This window comes from Pituophis catenifer, unplaced genomic scaffold, assembly GCF_029215685.1.
Source record: "Pituophis catenifer annectens isolate HBS135680 unplaced genomic scaffold, rPitCat1.0.hap2 SCAF_3, whole genome shotgun sequence".
NCBI lineage: Eukaryota > Metazoa > Chordata > Lepidosauria > Squamata > Colubridae > Pituophis > Pituophis catenifer.
This window is the reverse complement of record NW_027256883.1, coordinates 207503907-207523254: the sequence shown is the minus strand read 5'-3', so window position 1 is coordinate 207523254 and position 19348 is coordinate 207503907. Positions and strand designations below refer to the sequence as shown.

The following is a 19348-nucleotide window of genomic DNA, read 5'->3' as shown; positions in this document are numbered from 1 at the left end:
CTTGGCAAGAGGCATTCAAAGCTTGGCCAACATTGACTCCATAGATGAGAAAGCTTCCTGGAGAACATCAACAGGCAAACCTCTATGCTGGATCAAGATGACAACACATGGAGACATAACTCACAAAAAGCCAGAGGCCAAGGCAGGAACATCGCCTCAATGTTAACCATGGACACGTATTCATTCCAATGGACAGCAATCAGCTAAACATATTGATGCGGTGGTGAAGTTGGAAGTCATGTCTGAAAGCAGGACAGACCCCCTTTCACAAGTTCTGTTTCCTTGCTGGAATCTTTTCCCTTCCTTCCTTTTCTTCTTGGGAATCCCGATGTCTCAATAGGTGGTTTCTCTGGTGACCTGGCTAGAAAAAGTATGGTTACTAGAGAGGCTGTTGGACTTTCTGTTGAACTTGGTTCTCTTCTTCTTCTTTCGCCAGGGCAGGCATATGGAAATGAAGGTGGAGAAAAAGATCTGGCGGAAGTTGGTGGAGACCAAGTTGTAGAGGACCGGGTTAATCGCCGAACTGACGTAGAAGAGGATGTTCGTCAGCATGTAGAAATAGTGGTAGAAGTCGTAAAGGAAGCTGAGAGGAAAGAAAAAAAAGGGGGAAGATATTCTCGGTGGAATACAACTGAAAATATACAAGTGGCTTGCCCTTATTGCAAAGTGTAAACACGGCTCAATTCCAAGAACCATCCAAGAACACTCTAGCACTGATGAAATTGCCTAGTTGGGTAATGAAATGTTGGCAAGAAAACCACCAAGCTCAGGGAGCACCAAGGACCTCCCAATCCTCCCGCTCCTGCCTAGTTGGGTAATGAAATGTTGGCAAGAAAACCACCAAGCTCAGGGAGCACCAAGGACCTCCCAATCCTCCCGCTCCTGCCTAGTTGGGTAATGAAATGTTGGCAAGAAAACCACCAAGCTCAGGGAGCACCAAGGACCTCCCAATCCTCCTGCTCTTGCTCCTCCTCTCCGGTGCTCTGGCATGTGCACATGCATTCACATGCACTTGCGTTCCGGTTTGGGCATCCGGTGCCGAAAAGGTTCACCATCACTGGTCTAGACTTTTAGCCTGCTCATCTCTGTAAAACAACAATAGGAATCGAATTACTTACTCTGACCACTGATTTTCTGAGATGTAGCAATACATAAGCCGCCGCACATGGTACGGAAGCCAGCACACCACAAAGGCAATCACAACAGCACCTGAAATGGAGAGGGAAGGAATAATGAAGTTAGCTACTCATTTTGTAAGGTAAAAAAAAAAAAGGCAAAGGGAAAACAATTGTGTCCAACTACAGCTGGGCAGTGCTGATCTCTGTTTCGTAGCCGAAGGAGCCAGCGTTATCCAAAGACATTTGGAAACCTTTCTGTATCTTTTGTGCGTGGGAAAGCCAGAGCGTGCCTGATTTTTCTGTAGCCAAGATCTTTTTGTAAAAGAACTTTTCGCTTCAACCAAACGGAGTCGAGGGTCTTTCTTTCCCAAAGGATCAGATTGGGGCAGGTCTGACAGTGAATCACTGCAGTTTTTAAGTGAACCAACCCATCATTAAATAAATCTGGCTTCCCCCATCGACTTTGATTGTCAGAAGATGGCTGGGAAGGTCACAAATGGTCCTGAGGATGCTGCAACCGTCGTAAATAGATGCTGATTGTCAAACACCCACATTTTTATCATGTGACCACCGGCATGCTTCAATGGTTGTAAGTGCAAGGAACAGTCGTAATCTCGTTTTCAGTACTGTTGTAACTTTGAAGAGTCACTAAATGAATGGTCATACATTGAGGACTGTATAATCATAATGATGATATTTTAGCCCTGTAATTTACCAGTCCCTGGGACGTTGGCTTGTTCGTTTTTAACTTCCCTGTCTAGTCCAGAATTTTAGGATTATCTGGTTGATTCGCATCTATGTCAGACTCTAATGTGACTCTGTTCAGTCTCTTATTCAATTCTTTATGAGATGCTGCCAATTGTAATGCTTTTCTGTTGGCAAAAATTGTTGGGTATTTGGCACTAACCTCTTATTCCACCACTTGGAATACAAGCTGATGACTTGTTTTTCTACTGAAGTGTGAAACTTGCCAGAATTGCGGCTCCTGATTTCAATTATTGAAGCCCAAATGGCACACTGCCTTGAAAAACCCATCTCTCTATTTGAATTTTAACCAGCTTTTTTTTTTTTTTTTGCTCAGGGGACATTGTCAACACTCTTAATGCTGCATTTCAATGAAAGGCCTTAGCCAGATTTGAAAAGAGAATGACGTTTGGGTCATGTTCAAATGACTTCATTAAGGTTGATAGGTCTGGGCTGTAGCTCCTGAAATGGCCACTCGGTGGCAGCAAAGAGATATAAACAGTCTAACTCTCTGCTTCCATCTGGTGGTCACCTGGAATTGTGCAGCAGATCTGGTACAATTAGTATTTAACAAGCAGCCATTACGATCATATGATTGTGAAATTTTACGACATTTTTGTGGTGGCCATTAAGTAAATGTGGTATTCATTAAGTGAACTAATAGTTTGCTATGGACTCCATTTGCACTTAAACTGGTTGTCATACCTGCCCCAGTCGGCCCCTCAGGAAAGCAACACTCTTGAATCCATTAAGTTGAATCAAAAGAACTTTTACTGAGAGAAACTGGGTGCAGTAAAGTCAGGCGAAATCTGAAGTCCCTGCGCAAAGCACAAAGTAATTCTTTCGGTATCCCAATCCCAATCCCAACCCCAACCCCCCCTTCCCCCCACCGGCAGCCAATGTGATACCAATAGCACTTAGACTCAAATACCACTTCACAGTGTTTCACAGCCCCCTCTAAGCGGTTTACAGAGTCAGTCTATTGCCCCCAACAATCTGGGTCTTCATTTTACCTCAGAAGGATGGAAGGCTGAGCCAACCTTGAGCCTGGTGAGATTCGAACTGCCAAACTGCAGGCAGCCGGCAGGCAGCAGAAGTAGCCTGCAGTACTGCACTCTAACCACTGCGCCACCAGAGCTCAGAATAAATATATAAAATATACGACCTATATTATGATTTCCGTGACAGACAAAGGAATAGCTCTTTCTGTAAAACAAACGGAATTTTATAACAATTGCTAAATTTTGGATCAGGATGGAGAAATGATGAAATGACGTTGTTCAATGTAATCTTGGTTTTTTGCATTTGTTATTATATCTTTCACATTTCCTCTCTTCAGAAGACAGAACTGGATGAGGCTTTTCCCCCCTGCTTATTTATGCTCTCTGATATTACTAGGCACAATCTTATATTTTATTCACTCATCTATCTAGCCATGTCTCGGTAAATGAGTAATCAATTAGCAAGGTCTTTATGCTAATTTGTAATATTCTATGCCATCCCTGCTATCAACACTTCATAACTAGAGGAAGCTGCGCCATTGGCTGTACCTTAAATAAATTTGCAGATCAAGGAAGAGTGATAGTTCAAAGTAGAGCAAGAATTCTCTGTCCTTGGATACATTATTTGGACAATACTATGCAGGCAGCACTGAGAATTATGTTACTGCCTTTTTCTTTTAGGCATCTTAACATAGTTTCATTCATAAATTAATAATACGTGATTGTATTCCAATTTTTTAAATAAATGTGTATCTCTTTGAGTTTTATGATGTATTTATTATCATAGAAAATGATGCATATTCTATTGGAAAATGGGTGAAAACTGTGTATTTTTGGGAAAAATACATATACAGTTCATGATTGCATTTTGTAGAAAAAAATCCATATGGATTGTTATGCCTTTTTAAAAACCAAGCAATGGTTAAATGGTGATTCATCTATCTATCTATCTATCTATCTATCTATCTATCTATCTATCTATCTATCTATCTATCTATCTATCTATCTATCTATTATCTATCTATCTATCTATCATCTATCTATCTATTATCTATCTATTTATTATCTATCTATCTATCTATCTATCTATCTATCTATCTATCTATCTATCTATCATCTATCTATCTATTATCTATCTATTTATTATCTATCTATCAATCAATCAATCAATCAATCAATCTATTATCTATCTATCTATCTATCTATTATCTATCTATCTATTATCTATCATCTATCTATCTATCTATCTATCTAATCTATCATCTCTCTCTCACTCTCTCTCTCTCACACACACACACGTCTGTCTGTCTATGTAAGCTATCACTCTTTCCTTATCTGCAAATTCAAGATACAGCCAATGGCTCAGCTTCCTCTAGTAACAAAGTGTTGATGGCAGGGATTGCATGGAGTATTACAAATTAACATACATACATATGCATTGTATATTTACTTAAATTAATATTTGTACAGTATATCAGTGATTGCTTGACCTCTGGAGATGCCATACACATAATAATAATAATAATAATAATAATAATAATAATAATAATAATAATAATAATAATAGTCATTTGGAACATAACACGCCAGATATCACGGTCGTTGAGGGCCAAAGCGTACAGTTTATTGATATCGCTGTACCAGGAGATACTAGAGTAGAAGAAAAAGAACTGGAAAAAATCACGAAATATCGCGCCCTGGCCATCGAAACTACATGGCTGTGGATGAAACATGTAACCGTGATACCCATTGTCATTGGGGCACTTGGTACCATGTTCAAGAATTTTACAAAACACATCAAGAAATTGCAGCTTCCTGCAAAAGCGGAACTGCAAAAAACTGCGCTACTCGGAACATCGTATATTTTAAGAAGGTACTTGGTTGATACCTAGGACGCTGGCAGCAACCCATATCAACCATTAGCACCAGTCAGTGGTATTTGTGATGCATTTTTGAATGTTCAGTTGACTGTGTCTCATGTTTAATGAATAAAGTAAATAATAATAATATAAATCCACATCTGCCTATCACAGGTCCTTGGTAAGGACTCGATAGGTAGACAGAAATGCCGAACCCAGTCTGAACATCTGGCTGACTGTGGGATGATCAATAATAATATAGTTTCCGGGCCTCTTATCATCTTTGTTGTTTTTTCTAGTTTGTTGACAATGGGATCCAAAGGACGATCTCTTGCGAAGAATGTGCAACACTGCCCCCTTCAGGTCATTGTGGAGTGCCACAAACAGACATCAAGCACTACTTGGACCCAACCCAACTGATTCAAATACCTCCCAGGTAGTTGGGAGTATTAGAAGTTTCTTCTCTGGAAGAAACAACACATCATTTCCAAGCCACAGGGGCAAGGCCTCAGCCGTACGGATAAACTGAATATCAGATAAGAGGAAGGTGGTCTCAGATCAGAGAGGTACGTACGTAGAACTCGAACTCCATGCTTCAAGGTTTGAACACGGCCAGGTTCCATGGACATGCTAAGCATGGTCTGCTGTCCTCCAATTGTGCACACTTGGTGTTCTTGGGCCGCTTGCTTGAACATGATGATAAGCTGGTTGGCTATGATGGTGTTGAGGACAGAGATAACCGCCATTGGGAAAACGAAGGAGATGAAGACGTTGACCTGGATGGGACAGGAAGAGAGGAAACAGAGAAATCTTGTTAGCATCTAAAAGGGGAGAGAAGAGATTAGAAATTTGGGTGCTGGTGGGATCCATTCTTTCCAGTAAAAATGCTATCATAGGTGTCTTCGACTTACAAACATTTATTTAGTGACCATTCTAACATTATCTAACAAAATGAAATTCAATGTAGAGAAAGGTAAAGTTCTACAACCGAGCAAGAAAAAATGAAAGTACACAGATAGACTGGGTGAAACCAAGCTCAATAGCAGTAATTGTGAGAGGGATCTTGGAGTCTTAGTGGACAACCAGCTAAATATGAGCCAGCAGTGTGCAGCGGCAGCCAAAAAAGCCAATGCAATCCTAAATTGCATTAACAGAGGGATACAATCAAGATCAAATGAGGTACTAATACCACTCTGTAAAGCCTTAGTAAGACCACACCTAGAGTACTGCATCCAGTTTTGGTCACCACACTATAAAAAAAGATGTTGAGACTCTAGAAAGAGTAAAGAGAAGAGCAACCAAGATAATTAGAGGACTGGAGACTAAAACATATGAAGAACGGTTACAAGAACCGGGCATGGCTAAGAGAAGGACCAGGGGAGACATGATAGCAGTCTTCCAATATTTGAGGGGTGCCACAGAGAGGAAGGGGGTCAAACTATTTTCTAAAGCACCTAAAGGTCAGACAAGGAATAATGGATGGAAACTGATCAAGGAGAGATTCAACCTGGAAATAAGGAGAAATTTTCTGACAGCGAGAACAATCAACCAGTGGAACAGAAGTTGCTTTCAGAATTTGTGGGAGCTTCATCACTGGAGGCTTTCAAGAAGAGATTGGACCGCCATCTGTCAGAAATAGTGTAGGGTCTCCTGCTTGGGCGGAGGGTGGGAGTGTTGGTCTAGATGACCTACAAGGTCCCTTCCAACTCTGTTAATCTGCAATCATTCCAAGATGTAATGACAGTAGGAGATGACCAGGCTGAGCTCGAGGGAAGGAACTGGCCTTCAGTTCCTGAGAAGAGCCTTGGTAGCACAGTGGTCTAAAGCACCCTGTTATTAAGACAGCTGGTTATTAAGACCAGCTGCCTGCAATTACTGCAGGTTCGAATCTCGCCAGGCTCAAGGTTGACTTAGCCTTCCATCCTTTCTAAGGTAGGTAAATTGAGGACCCAGTTTGTGGGGGCAATAAGCTGACTTTGTATAAGTATACAAAAGGATGAAGGCTATTGCTTAGCGCATTGTAAGCCGCCCTGAGTCTCCAGAGAAGGGCAGCATATAAATCAAAATTTTTTTTTTAAAAAAAGAAGGGAATCTCTAACAATATTTTTGTGTTACAGCAACCTCTACCTGGTTTGCCAGCTCCTACTGAGGAAGGGGAGGTGAATTTCTTTGAGACGGCCTACCTTCTGCCTTTGCCAAGTTCCTGTGAGAATTTAGACTTTGAAGACACAACATAGGGAGGGGAAAGCAGCAGCAAGGAAGAGGAGGGGGACCAAGATGGAGGGAATGGGTGATGTTGGAGATGACCAGGCTGAGCCTGAAGGAGGGGTCAAATATGTCATCAGTCTCAAATCCCCTTGCCCTCACAAGAGATTTAAATCCAGCCTACCTGTTGACTCTTATCTACCAGCCAATTTGCTTGGACCATTCAGATTCTTTGTCAGATTAGAGCTGGAAGGGACCTTGGAGGTCTTCTAGTCCAACCCCCTGCGTAGGCAGGAAACCCTATATCATTTCAGACAAATGGTTATCCAGTCTCTTCTTAAAAACTTCCCATATTGGAGCATTTACAACTTCTGGAGTCAAGTTGTTTCACTGATTAATTGTTCTCAGTGTCAGGAAATTTCTCCTTAGTTCTAGGTTGCTTCTCTCCTTGATTAGTTTCCACCCATTGCTTCTTGTTCTACCCTCAGGTGCTTTGGAGAATAGCTTGACTCCCTCTTCTTTGGGGCAGCCCCTGAGATACTGGAACACTGCTATCATGTCTCCCCTAGTCCTTCTCTTCATTAAACTAGACATACCCAGTTCCTGCAACCGTTCTTCGTATGTTTTAGCCTCCAGTCCCCTAATCTTTGTTACTCTTCTCTGCACTCTTTCTAGAGTCTCCACATCTTTTTTACATCGTGGCGACTAAACTGAATGCAGATTCCAAGTGTGGCCTTACCAAGGCATTATAAAGTGGTATTAACACTTCAGTGATCTTGATTCTATCCCTCTGTTCATGCACTTTTTCCAGTGCTGTTGTAACTTTGAACGGTCACTAAATGAACTCTGGTAACTTGAGGACTACCTGTATTTTATTCCCAGGGTAGGATCCTGTAGTTTGGCTGATCTTAAAAAGATAAGCGGGCTTGGAATGTTCTAGAACATGAATGAGAGACCACTAGGCGATTTCTGAACTGCAGATAGATCAAGAAGTCAAAGAAGACAACACTGTGGTGAAAACAGGGGACAATCACTTCTGTGTGGTTGCTCAGAAACGAGAGGAATGTGTCTGTGAATTCACAGAAAAACGCCAAAAAAAAAGAAAAAGTCATTTCTGCTTTCTGTCCACTGTTGAAAGCGTCCTCTTCCCGAGTAGTTCCTAGAGCCCCAAATCTTAGTCAGAGCTCACTGCATCAAATGCGTAAATAAATAAACCGACCACAGAAAAGCACAATCATTAAATCAGTAAAATTTTACAATAAAACCCTGCAACATAATAAATGGCCCCATAAAACTGTACAGTAGAATCCTAAAATAATATATGATTGATTTGAAAGCTTAGGGAAAAATAAATCTTTTCCACTCTCTGCCTTGCTTCTTGGGCATCTGCTGAACTCTCAGAATGTCACCAACGCTCCACGTAAAGAAGCGTACAAGAAAACAATATAATTAAATCACAGGGACGCTACAGTAAAGCAGGACAATGCAATCGATAAATACCACCATAAAACTCTTCAATAAGCTAGTGAAGTTGAAAGTCTTTTCCCCTTGGCTGTCCAGTATCAAAAATGGCCATCACTGACTAAGCTACTGGAGGCCCAGAATATTATATCTCAGCTCTGTTGACATCTGCTGTGGACATGAATTTATTCAATATTTAATTCATTTTCATCCCACCATTATTACTTTGTAAGTAACTCAAGGAGGTGAACATGCATAAATAATAACGAATATTTCTTCTTCCTTCTATTTTCCACACAACAATTTGGAATTGGGTATGTCTAGTTTGATGAAAAGAAGGACTAGGGGAGACATGATAGCAGTGTTCCAATATCTCAGGGGCTGCCACAAAGAAGAGGAAGCCAAGCTATTCTCCAAAGCACCAGAAGGCAGGACAAGAAGCAATGGGTGGAAACTAATCAAGGTGAGAAGCAACTTAGAACTAAGTAGAAATTTCCTAACAGTGAGAACAAACAATCAGCCTCTAGAAGTTGTAAATGCTCCAACACTGGAAGTTTTTAAGAAGAGACTGGACAACCATTTGTCTAAAATGGTGTAGGGCTTCTTGCCTGAGCAGAGGGTTGGACTAAGAGACCTCCAAGGTCCCTTCCAACTCTGTTCTGTTATTCTGTTCTGTCATTCTGTGAGGTTGGTTCGGCTGGGGGAGATGGGCTGACTCAAAGTCACCCAGCTGGCTTTCATGCCTAAAGTGGGACTACAACTCACAGTCTCCTGGTGATTGGCCCAAAGTCACCCAGCTGGCTTTCATGGCTAAGGCAGCACTAGAACTCACAGTCTCCTGGTGATTGGCCCAAAGTCACCCAGCTGGCTTTCATGGCTAAGGCAGCACTAGAACTCACAGTCTCCTGGTGACTGGCTCAAAGTCATCCAACTGTCTTTCCTGCCAGTCAGTTTTGGGAAGAGGGTGTAGAACTCATGGTGTCCTGGTGCCTTCAATTGTCAATCCATTCAAAGCTTCGGGCTCCGACATGTCTAGCAGTGTCAACTTTATCCTGACTAGACCCTACCAGTATCTGAAAAAAGTCACCAGGATCCATAACTGACATATCTCAGGAGCCAGAGAGAGGGAAACTAAACTCAGTCAAAAAAAGGGGGAAGGAGATGACTTCATCATAAAAGATAGGAAAACAAATGAAGCTACATCCAGACAATGATTTTGGTCTCTAAAACTCCTCATCACACTGACTGTTCTTGGAAGGTTCTTGAGTTGGAATAAATCCACAGTAAAATTTAGTATCTCAGTAGGCTTGCTCCTATAGCATAGGGTGAAGGATTCCTACTGCCACCCCAGACAAATCGATAAGATAATCAGAATGGAAATATTCATTGCTAAACTGAATGTTGATGTATCTACCTGTTGTGGTATCTACCTCAATGATGTGCTGGATGAAAAACCTAGTTGTTGTCCCAGACTTTGAGAGTGTTCTGTCCCCGTCACACATACACACACACCAACAGACATTCAAGAGTTAAAGACCAAACCAGCTGGCAAAATCCTTTTCCTTATGATAACGGAACTTGGCAACAAACTAGTGGCTGCCTGCCAAGAGTTTATTATGTACGAAGAGGAGAGATAACTTCTCCCCACTTTTGGTACATCAAAAGAAACAGCTCAATAATTACAGAGTCAATCAAGTCCAGAGATAATCCAGCAAAGTCTATAACAAAAGTCCGGCAATGCAGAATGGCGTGGAAGCTTTCAGCTTTGTTTGTCACAAGGTTTGACTGGCCACCACACTCCCTTTTATACCTTGTGGGGTGTGGTCCAGTGACTCAGCCTAATCTCGGGCATGCCTTTTCTTTTGTTGCGTGCGCTTATCTCTGCGACGCTGGCGTGGATCCAGCCAAGACTCATTACCCTCATCACTGTCCATCTGTGGCTGCGTGGACGTGCTTGGCCCCGGCCCTATCTCTTGCCCTTCGGCGGACACCGAAGGCATTGCCAGAGAGGAGGGTCCTGGAGAGGGAGGCCTTGCGAACTCCTCCCCTTCACTCTCGGAGTCCTCTCCTGCCGATGACACAGGCTCAGGTAACGGAGCCACAACAGGGAGATAGTTTATAGAGCCCTATATGAGTGATGGTGAACCTTTTCGGCACCAAGTGCCCAAACCAGAATGCATGCACATGCATGCGCACCAGAGCACCGGAAACACAAAAACCAGGTGGCTGGTGCGCATGCACGTGCCGGCCTGCTGCTCTTTAGGTTTCTGGCAGGGGTGAAATCCAGCAGGTTCTGACAGGTTCTGGAGAACTGGTAGCGGAAATTTTGAGTAGTTCGGAGAACCGGCAAATACCACCTCTGGCTGGCCCCAGAATGGGGTGGGAATGGAGATTTTGCAATATCTTTCCCCCAGGAGTGGGGAGAGAATGGGGATTTTGCAGTATCCTTCCCCTGGAGTGGGGTGGGAATGGTGATTTTGCAGTATCCTTCCCCTGCCACGCCCACCAAGCCACACCCACTAAGCCACACCACGCCCAACAAGCCACGCCCACAGAACTGGTACACATATGCCGTAGGTTCGCCATCACGGCCCTATAGATTTTTGTTAGTGTGGGTTCTTCAGATGCACAGCATTTTCTTGTTATTTTGTTCTTGTTTTTCCTTTCCTGCTTTGATTTAGCTTGCTGCAAGCTGCCCAGAATAATTTTGGAGTTGTGAGCTTTTCTACATCTCAGCATAAATAAACAAATTTATTTTATCTGGATAGGGAATTATTTATACCAGGCAGCAACGTATTGTTGAAGTCAGGGATGGAGAAATCTTTTGACCACAGGGGTAACTTTGAGATGATCTCATGGGATCTGTATCAAAACCCTGCCAAGGTAGAAATGCCCAGGTTCACAACGCTCATTTATCAAAGGAAAAATTGGTGAACGTCTTCACTCTCCAATGTTCTCCTGGGATGCTTCCTTTAACAAGTTCTAAGAATGTCCTGGAGCTAAGAATCACTCTTGAAAATAAAATGGAGGCCAGAAACTTGGGCTTGATGGCATTTCTATTTTTTTGTTTTGTTTTTTAGAATGAATAAATAAAGTTCAGTTCAATTCAAGACAGCTGAGGATTTCATAGACACATCAATGCGGGTGTAGAGGCATCAAGATAAAATTATAAGAACAAAATTAACAGAACAGAATAAAGGAGTTGGAAGGGGCCTTGGAGGTCTTCTAGTCCAACCTACTGCTAGGGCAGGAAACTCTGTACCATTTCAGACAAATGGTTGTCCAACATCATCTTAAAAACCTCCAATGATGGAACACCTACAACTTCTGGAGGCAAGTTGTAGTTGTTCCCCTGATTAATTGTTCTAAGTGTCAGGAAATTTCTCCTGAGTTCTAGGTTGCTTCTCTCCTTGATTAGTTTCCACCCATTGCTACTTGTCCTGCCCTCAGGTGCTTTGGAGAATAGCTTGACTCCCTCTTCTTTGGGGCAGCCCCTGAGATATTGGAACACTGCTATCATGTCACCCCTAGTCCTTCTTTTCATTAAACTAGACATACCCAATTCCAGCAACCGTTCTTTATGTTTTAGCCTCCAATCTCCTAATCCCCTTTGCTGCTCTTCTCTGCATTTTAAAAAATGTTTTAAAATGACTCAGATGTCACCAGTTTGATTTTTTTTCCAACCCCAAATCTTGAGTTTTGGATTGAAGCAGGCCTCAAATCTAATTGGATTTTGTGATCTCAGAAATTGCGGGCATTTCTAATCCATTTCTTAAAAGTCCTTACTAAGGGTATAGGCCTTCTAGACATCACTTAACGGGGTCTTACACATGACATGGCGGGAGACTCTATACTGCCAACCCACCTTTTCTGAAAGTGATTGAGTGAAAATTTTAAAGGAAAAGACCTGATCTTAAATCCTATTTGGACACCTTTAAAGGTGCTTATTCTTCATGTCAACTTGATCGCTTCCTAATCTTGTTCAGGAGTTTCAGAAGCAGAATAAGGGAACAGAATAACAGAACTACAGAAAAACAAGAGTTAAAAGCAGGGGTGAAATCCAGCAGGGTCTGACAGGTTCTGGAGAACCGGTAGTGGAAATTTTGAGCAGTTCGGAGAACCAGCAAATACTACCTCTGGCTGGCCCCAGAGTGGGGTGAGAATGGAGATTTTTCAATACCCTTCCCCCAGGAGTGGGGTGGGAATGGAGATTTTGCAGTATCCTTCCCCTGCCATGCCCCCAAGCCACACCCACCAAGCCACACCACGCCCATCAAGCCATGCCAACAGAACCGGTAGTAAAAAAATTTGGATTTCACCACTGGTTGAAAGGGAGATCTTCTAGTCCAACTCCCTGCTCAAGCAGGAAAAAACTACAACATTGCAGATAAATAGCTGTCCAATCTCTTCTTGAAAATGTCCAGTGATGGAGCAACCACAACTTCTGAAGGCAAGCCGTTCCTCTGATTAATTATTCTCACTGTCAGGAAATTTCTCCTCCGTTCCAGGCTGCTTCTCTCCTTGACTAGTTTCCATCCATCTGTTAGCCCTGGAAGCCATCTTTTTGTTTGGATCTTCAAGAACCCTGACACCATTGGTTCTTGTTCTTCTTTCAGGTGCTATGGAGAACACGTTGATCCCCACTTCTTTGTAGCAGCCCCTCAAATATTGGAACACTGCTATCATGCAAGCAAAAAATAAATAATTTCTTCACAGGTACCCAGGGTAACCATTTGTACAAGTAGTCCTTGACCTACAATCCCAGTTGAGCCCAAAATTTCCATTGCTGAGCAAGACAGTTGTTCAGTGGGTTTTGCCCTATTTTATGACCATTTCCTTACCACAGTTGTTAAGTGAATCATTGCAGTTGTTAAGCTAGTAACACGGTTGCAAAGTGAACCTGGCTTCCCCATTGTCTTTGCTTGTCGGAAGGTGGTAAAACTCAATCACATGACCCAATGTCAGGGATCCAAGTAACACCCCCAACTAAATAAGACTCTGAGGCAATCAGTTCCTCAAAGTTCCATTTTATTAGAGATGTCATATTGGCACATCTGAGGAAACCCGAATCTGAAAGCTCCCAGGTTTTCCCCACCCAAAAGAAAATCAAAGTCCCTTCCCCTGCACCTACATGTCTATCTCATGGTCCAATCAAAGCACTGTCCCAACTGGAGATGCCTCCCAGTCACACCTCACCAGGTGCAGGCTGAACGTCCTTGACTCCCAGAGAAAAGAATGTTGTTATGTCTAGATATCTCTACCAACTCCATACAATCCTCCTCCCACTTTCCCACAGCACTAAGTGTGGCAACCCTGAAGATCCAAAGAAAAAGATGGCCTCCAGGACACTGCAACTGTCATATGTATGAACCAGTTAGCACGCGTCCAAATTTTGATCACTAGATCATGGCGGTGTGTGTGAAAAATGGTCATCAGTCACTTTTTTCAGTGCCATTGTAACTTTGCTTACCAGAAGGTTGCAAAAGGCCACCTATCCAGAGAAATGGTAATCTTTATTTTATTTTATTTATTTATTTTTTATTTGATTTCTATACCGCCCTACTCCCGAAGGACTCAGGGCGGTGCACAGCCAAACAATAAAACACATACATACAAAATTTAAAAGTAGAATAAAATCAAATTAAATAATTTTGGCCCCGACAAATTTAAAACCCCAAACTTTTAAAACCAATTTAAAATTGAATGTATAAAATACTAAAAGATATTTAAAAATTAAAAATCTTTTATAAAAGAGGGGGAAAATTAGGCCAGGCCGGCCTGGTGAAATAGTAAGGTCTTTAAAGCGCGGCGGAAGGTGCGCAGATCTGGGATCCTCCATATCTCTGGGGGGAGCTCGTTCCAGATAGTAGGTGCCCCCACAGAGAAGGCTCTCCCCCTGGGGGCCACCAGCCAACATTGTTTGGCTGATGGCACCCGGAGGAGCCCCTCTCTATGGGAGCGTACCGGCCGGTGGAAGGCTATTGGTGGTAGTAGGCGGTCCCGCAAGTATCCAGGTCCTAAGCCATGGAGCGCTTTAAAGGTGGTAACCAAAACCTTGAAGCGCACCCGGAAGACCACCGGGAGCCAGTGCAGCTCGCGCAGGAGGGGTGTTACATGGGAACGCCATGTCGCTCCCATTACCACCCGCGCGGCCGCACTCTGCGCCAGTTGGAGCCTCCGGGGGCTCCTCAAGGGGAGCCCCATGTAGAGAGCGTTGAAATAGTCCAGGCGGGAGGTGACAAGGGCATGAGTGACCATGTGTAACGAGTCCCGATCCAGAAAGGGATGCAACTGGCGAATCAGGCGAACCTGATGAAAAATCCTCCCGGTCACGGCTGTCAAGTGCTCTTCTAAAGACAGCCGTGAATCCAGGAGGACGCCCAAGTTGCGAGCCCTCTCCGTGGGGGCAAATGATTCGCCCCCAATAGTCACCCATATCATCCAAACCAGGGGTGACCGGATCACCCGATCTGGGAGCGATGGAGGCGGGTGGTTTGGAGAACCGGGAGCAAAAATTCCTGCCCCCCCCGCCCAGCTGAGCTGCGCGATCATCAGAGGCTTTTTTCCTTTTAAATGGCTCTGATGATCCCAGCTGAGTTGCCTGATCGGCAGAGGGTTTTTTAAAAAATCCCTCTGCCGATCTGGCAACTTAGCTTGGATCGTCAGATCCATTTAAAAGGAAAAAAGAAAGTTTTTTTCTTTTAAATGCCTCTGATGATCCAAGCTCTGACGATCCCAGCTGAGTTGCCTGATCGTCAGAGGGTTTTTAAAAAACTCTCTGCTGATCAGGCAACTCAGCTGGGATCGTCAGAGCCTTTTGAAAGCATTTTTTTTACAACCTCTTCGCCGAAGAGGTTGTAGAAAAAATGGTTTTAAAAGTAAAAAAAAAAAAAAATTGGCCACGCCCACCCAGTCACATTACCCCCCACCAAGCCATGCCCACAGAACTGGTAGTAACAAATTTTAGATTTCACCACTGATCTAAACACTGCAGAAGTCAACCTACGCCCTTCTCTTGATCAAATAAATGAAGCTGTCTCATCAAGAACTTCATAAATTGTTCTTCAAAACTTAGCAACAACTCTAGTTGCAGAAAAGGAATGCAGCATACGTGTTTCTCTCCATCTATAAAGGAGAAAAAAAAAACCCTATCAAAACTGGGAGATTGACAAAAATGTCACAACTCTCTCTGTATTTTGTTTGCCTGAAAGATGACAGGCTCCATCTTGGCAGTTCTTGCAATAATAGTGTTCCTTATTCTCAGGAGGAGGAGGAAGAAAAAATCTTTTGAAGTTTGACACATATAAAAGTTTTATAAGACTACAAAATTTAAAAAGACATTTCTGTACTTTTTCTCCCTTTTCCAAAGGTAGGGGAAGTAGGAAAAGAAATGAAAAAAATAATTCTTGACAAGAGTACAAGCAAGCCAAGAAAAGCTTATCAATTGGTTGGTTGATTATGCACCATCAACTTGGTGTCAGCTCTTGGAGGATGGATGGATAGAAAGCTAGTCAGGACAGACAGACAGACAGACAGACAGACAGACAGATAGATAGATAGATAGATAGGTCTAGATGAATAGATAGGTAGATAGATAGATAGATAGATAGATAGATAGATAGATAGATAGATAGGTCTAGATGAATAGATAGGTAGATAGAACGACAGTGATAGGTAAATAGATAGCGGGATAGATAGGTAGGTAGGTAGGTAGGTAGATAGATAGATAGATAGATAGATAGATAGATAGATAGATAGATGTGGATAGGTAGGTACTATAGGTAGGTAGAAACAGTGAGGTATAGAGCTATAGATGGATGGGTGGATGGATGGATGGATGGATAGATGGATGGATAGATAGATAGATAGATAGATAGATAGATAGATAGATAGATGATAGATAGATAGATACCATAGATAGATAGATAGATAGATAGATAGATAGATAGATAGATAGATAGATGGATGTAGGTACGTAGAAACATTGCGATAGATAGGTAGCAGGGGTGAAATCCAGCAGGTTCTAACAGGTTCTGGAGAACCGGTAGTGGAAATTTTGAGTAGTTCAGAGAACTGGCAAATACCACCTCTGGCTGGCCCCAGAATGGAATGGGAATGGAGATTTTGCAATATCCTTCCCCTGCCACGCCCACAGAACCAGTAGGGAAAAATTTTGGATTTCACCCCTGAAATGTAGCTATAGTTGGATGGATGGATGGATGGAGGGAGGGATGGATAGATAGATAGATAGATAGATAGATAGATAGATAGATAGATAGATAGATAGATAGATAAGAAAGAAAGAAGGAAGGAAGGAAGGAAGGAAGGAAGGAAGGAAGGAAGGAAGGAAGGGGAGAGAGAAAGAGAGAGACAGAGAGAGAGAGAGGAAATTTCCTTGATTGATTGATTATAATGCCATCAAATTGTGACCATATAAATAGGGAAGCTCATATGCTGGCTGGAAATTCTGGGAATTGAACCCACCTCTTAAAGTGGCCAAACTGCTGTATACATTGATTTTACTTAACGAGACCAGCAGAATTCTTTTATAACATGCTTCATCATGCCTAGGGATGATCAATCGGATGAATTATAATGTTATAAACTTGTTCAGTGCTAGTTTTCTTGTTAGACCCAGCTTGTTTGCTTAGCCTCTGGTTCAATATACATTATTGTTCTGTCCCAGAAAATTAGATAATGGAATTACCCACTCCTTCCTTGTACCACTGATGATGTTACCTAATATGGTAATGAAATGTCTGCAAGGAAACCCTCAAGCTCAGAAAGCACCAAGGACCTCAGAAAACTACAGATACCAGTAATCAGGACTCCTGGTTTTCTCCAATAGGCAAATCTAGCCTAAATGTACTGATATGGGTATTTCTGGAGAATCTATACCTCCGAGAGTAGAGAATATTTATAACTAGGGATTGAACTGTGGAGTCCTTGATGGTGAGCAAACAACCAAGTCCAGAGAGCACCAAGGACTTCTTAAATCTATACCAGTGATGGTGAACCTATGGCACGCGTGCCACAGGTGGCACACGAAGCCATATCGGTGGACACTCGAATGTTGCCCTAGCTAAGCTCCAGTGCGCATGCGTGCGCCGGCCAGCTGATTTTTCCGGGCCCACCGGAAATCGGGAAACAGGCTGTTTCTGGCCTCCAGAGGGCCTCCGTGTGGTGGGGAAGGCTGTTTTCGCCCTCCCCAGGCTCCTAGACCATGTGGAGAGCGAAAAACGGGCCTTCCGGTCCCACCGGAAGTTGGGAGACAGGCCATTTCTGGCCTCCGGAGGACTTCAGGGGGGTGGGGAAGGCCATTTTTTGCCCTCCGCAGGCTCCAAGAAAGCCTCTGGGGCCTGGGGAGAGTGAAAAACAGGCCTACCTTGCCTACCGTGCCATCGCGTGCCAAAAGTGGGGGAAGCGTAGGGGGGGGTCACGCATGCATGCGTGGGGGGTCGGGGCACATTGAATTATGGGTGTGGACACACACGCGCACGATCCTCCCACACTCCCCCCGCTTTTGGCACGTGACGGCAAAAAGGTTAGCCATCACTGATCTATCCCTTTCAAAAGATCTTCCACTGCTTTCCCTACTTCCCCTAATAAGAGAAATATTTGGCAAAAATAATAGAGGGATAGCATTTCTTCAGATAGGGAAAGTGAGTTGCACGATCTGCCTGATCCTTCTGTCCCCAAAGTTTATGATGACTTGGCTTCACTTCAAATGATAAGATTGTGACTCCTTCATTGACTGAAATGAAATTTCCATCCAATACCCAGTACGGAGCCTTTTGGCATGGATGTAGAGAGCCAGTTTTAGTTAGTGGTTTAGGCACTGGCCTAGACACCAGAGGAGACAGTGAGTTCTAGTCCCACCTTAGATATGAAAGCTGGCTGGGTGGCTTTGAGTCAATCACCAGGAGACGGGGAGTTCTAGTCCCATCTTAGGCATGCTGATTGGCTTTGAGTCAATCACCAGGAGAAGGGAAGTTCTAGTCCCATCTTAGGCATGCTGATTGGCTTTGAGTCAATCACCAGGAGACGGGGAGTTCTAGTCCCACCTTAGATATGAAAGCTGGCTGGGTGGCTTTGAGTCAATCACCAGGAGACAGGGAGTTCTAGTCCCACCTTAGATATGAAAGCTGGCTGGGTGGCTTTGAGTCAATCACCAGGAGACAGGGAGTTCTAGTCCCATCTTAGGCATGCTGATTGGCTTTGAGTCAATCACCAGGAGAAGGGGAGTTCTAGTCCCACCTTAGGTATGAAAGCTGGCTGGGTGGCTTTGAGTCAATCACCAGGAGACGGGGAGTTCTAGTCCCACCTTAGGTAGGAAAGCTGGCTGGGTGGCTTTGAGTCAATCACCAGGAGACGGGGAGTTCTAGTCCCATCTTAGGCATGCTGATTGGCTTTGAGTCAATCACCAGGAGACGGGGAGTTCTAGTCCCACCTTAGATATGAAAGCTGGCTGGGTGGCTTTGAGTCAATCACCAGGAGACAGGGAGTTCTAGTCCCACCTTAGATATGAAAGCTGGCTGGGTGGCTTTGAGTCAATCACCAGGAGACAGGGAGTTCTAGTCCCATCTTAGGCATGCTGATTGGCTTTGAGTCAATCACCAGGAGAAGGGGAGTTCTAGTCCCACCTTAGGTATGAAAGCTGGCTGGGTGGCTTTGAGTCAATCACCAGGAGACGGGGAGTTCTAGTCCCACCTTAGGTAGGAAAGCTGGCTGGGTGGCTTTGAGTCAATCACCAGGAGATGGTGAGTTCTAGTCCCACTTCAGGCATGAAAGATGGCTGGGTGACTTTGGGTCAATTGGTTGGGTCAATTACCAGGAGACAGTGAGTTCTAGCCCTGCCTTAGATATGAAAGCCAGTCCTTCTCTCTCAGTTCAACCCACCTCCAAGGTTGTTGCTGTGGGAAAAATAGGAGGTTGAGGAGAAATAGGAGCATTATGAATG

At 43.5% G+C, this 19348-nt stretch overlaps 1 protein-coding gene across 1 annotated transcript in view; it reads right to left on the bottom strand.

Moving 5' to 3' along the window:
• Window positions 1–333: 333 nt before the first annotated feature.
• The window catches only part of NTSR1 (neurotensin receptor 1), a 220241-nt gene continuing 201226 nt past the window's right edge, over window positions 334–19348 (bottom strand). Inside the window, exons 2-4 of the mRNA XM_070940125.1 lie at window positions 5297–5498; window positions 1119–1209; window positions 334–583 (exon numbers count right to left, since the gene is read on the bottom strand). Of these exons, the coding sequence (XP_070796226.1) occupies window positions 334–583; window positions 1119–1209; window positions 5297–5498 (543 nt within the window). The remainder of the gene's footprint in view (window positions 584–1118; window positions 1210–5296; window positions 5499–19348) is intronic.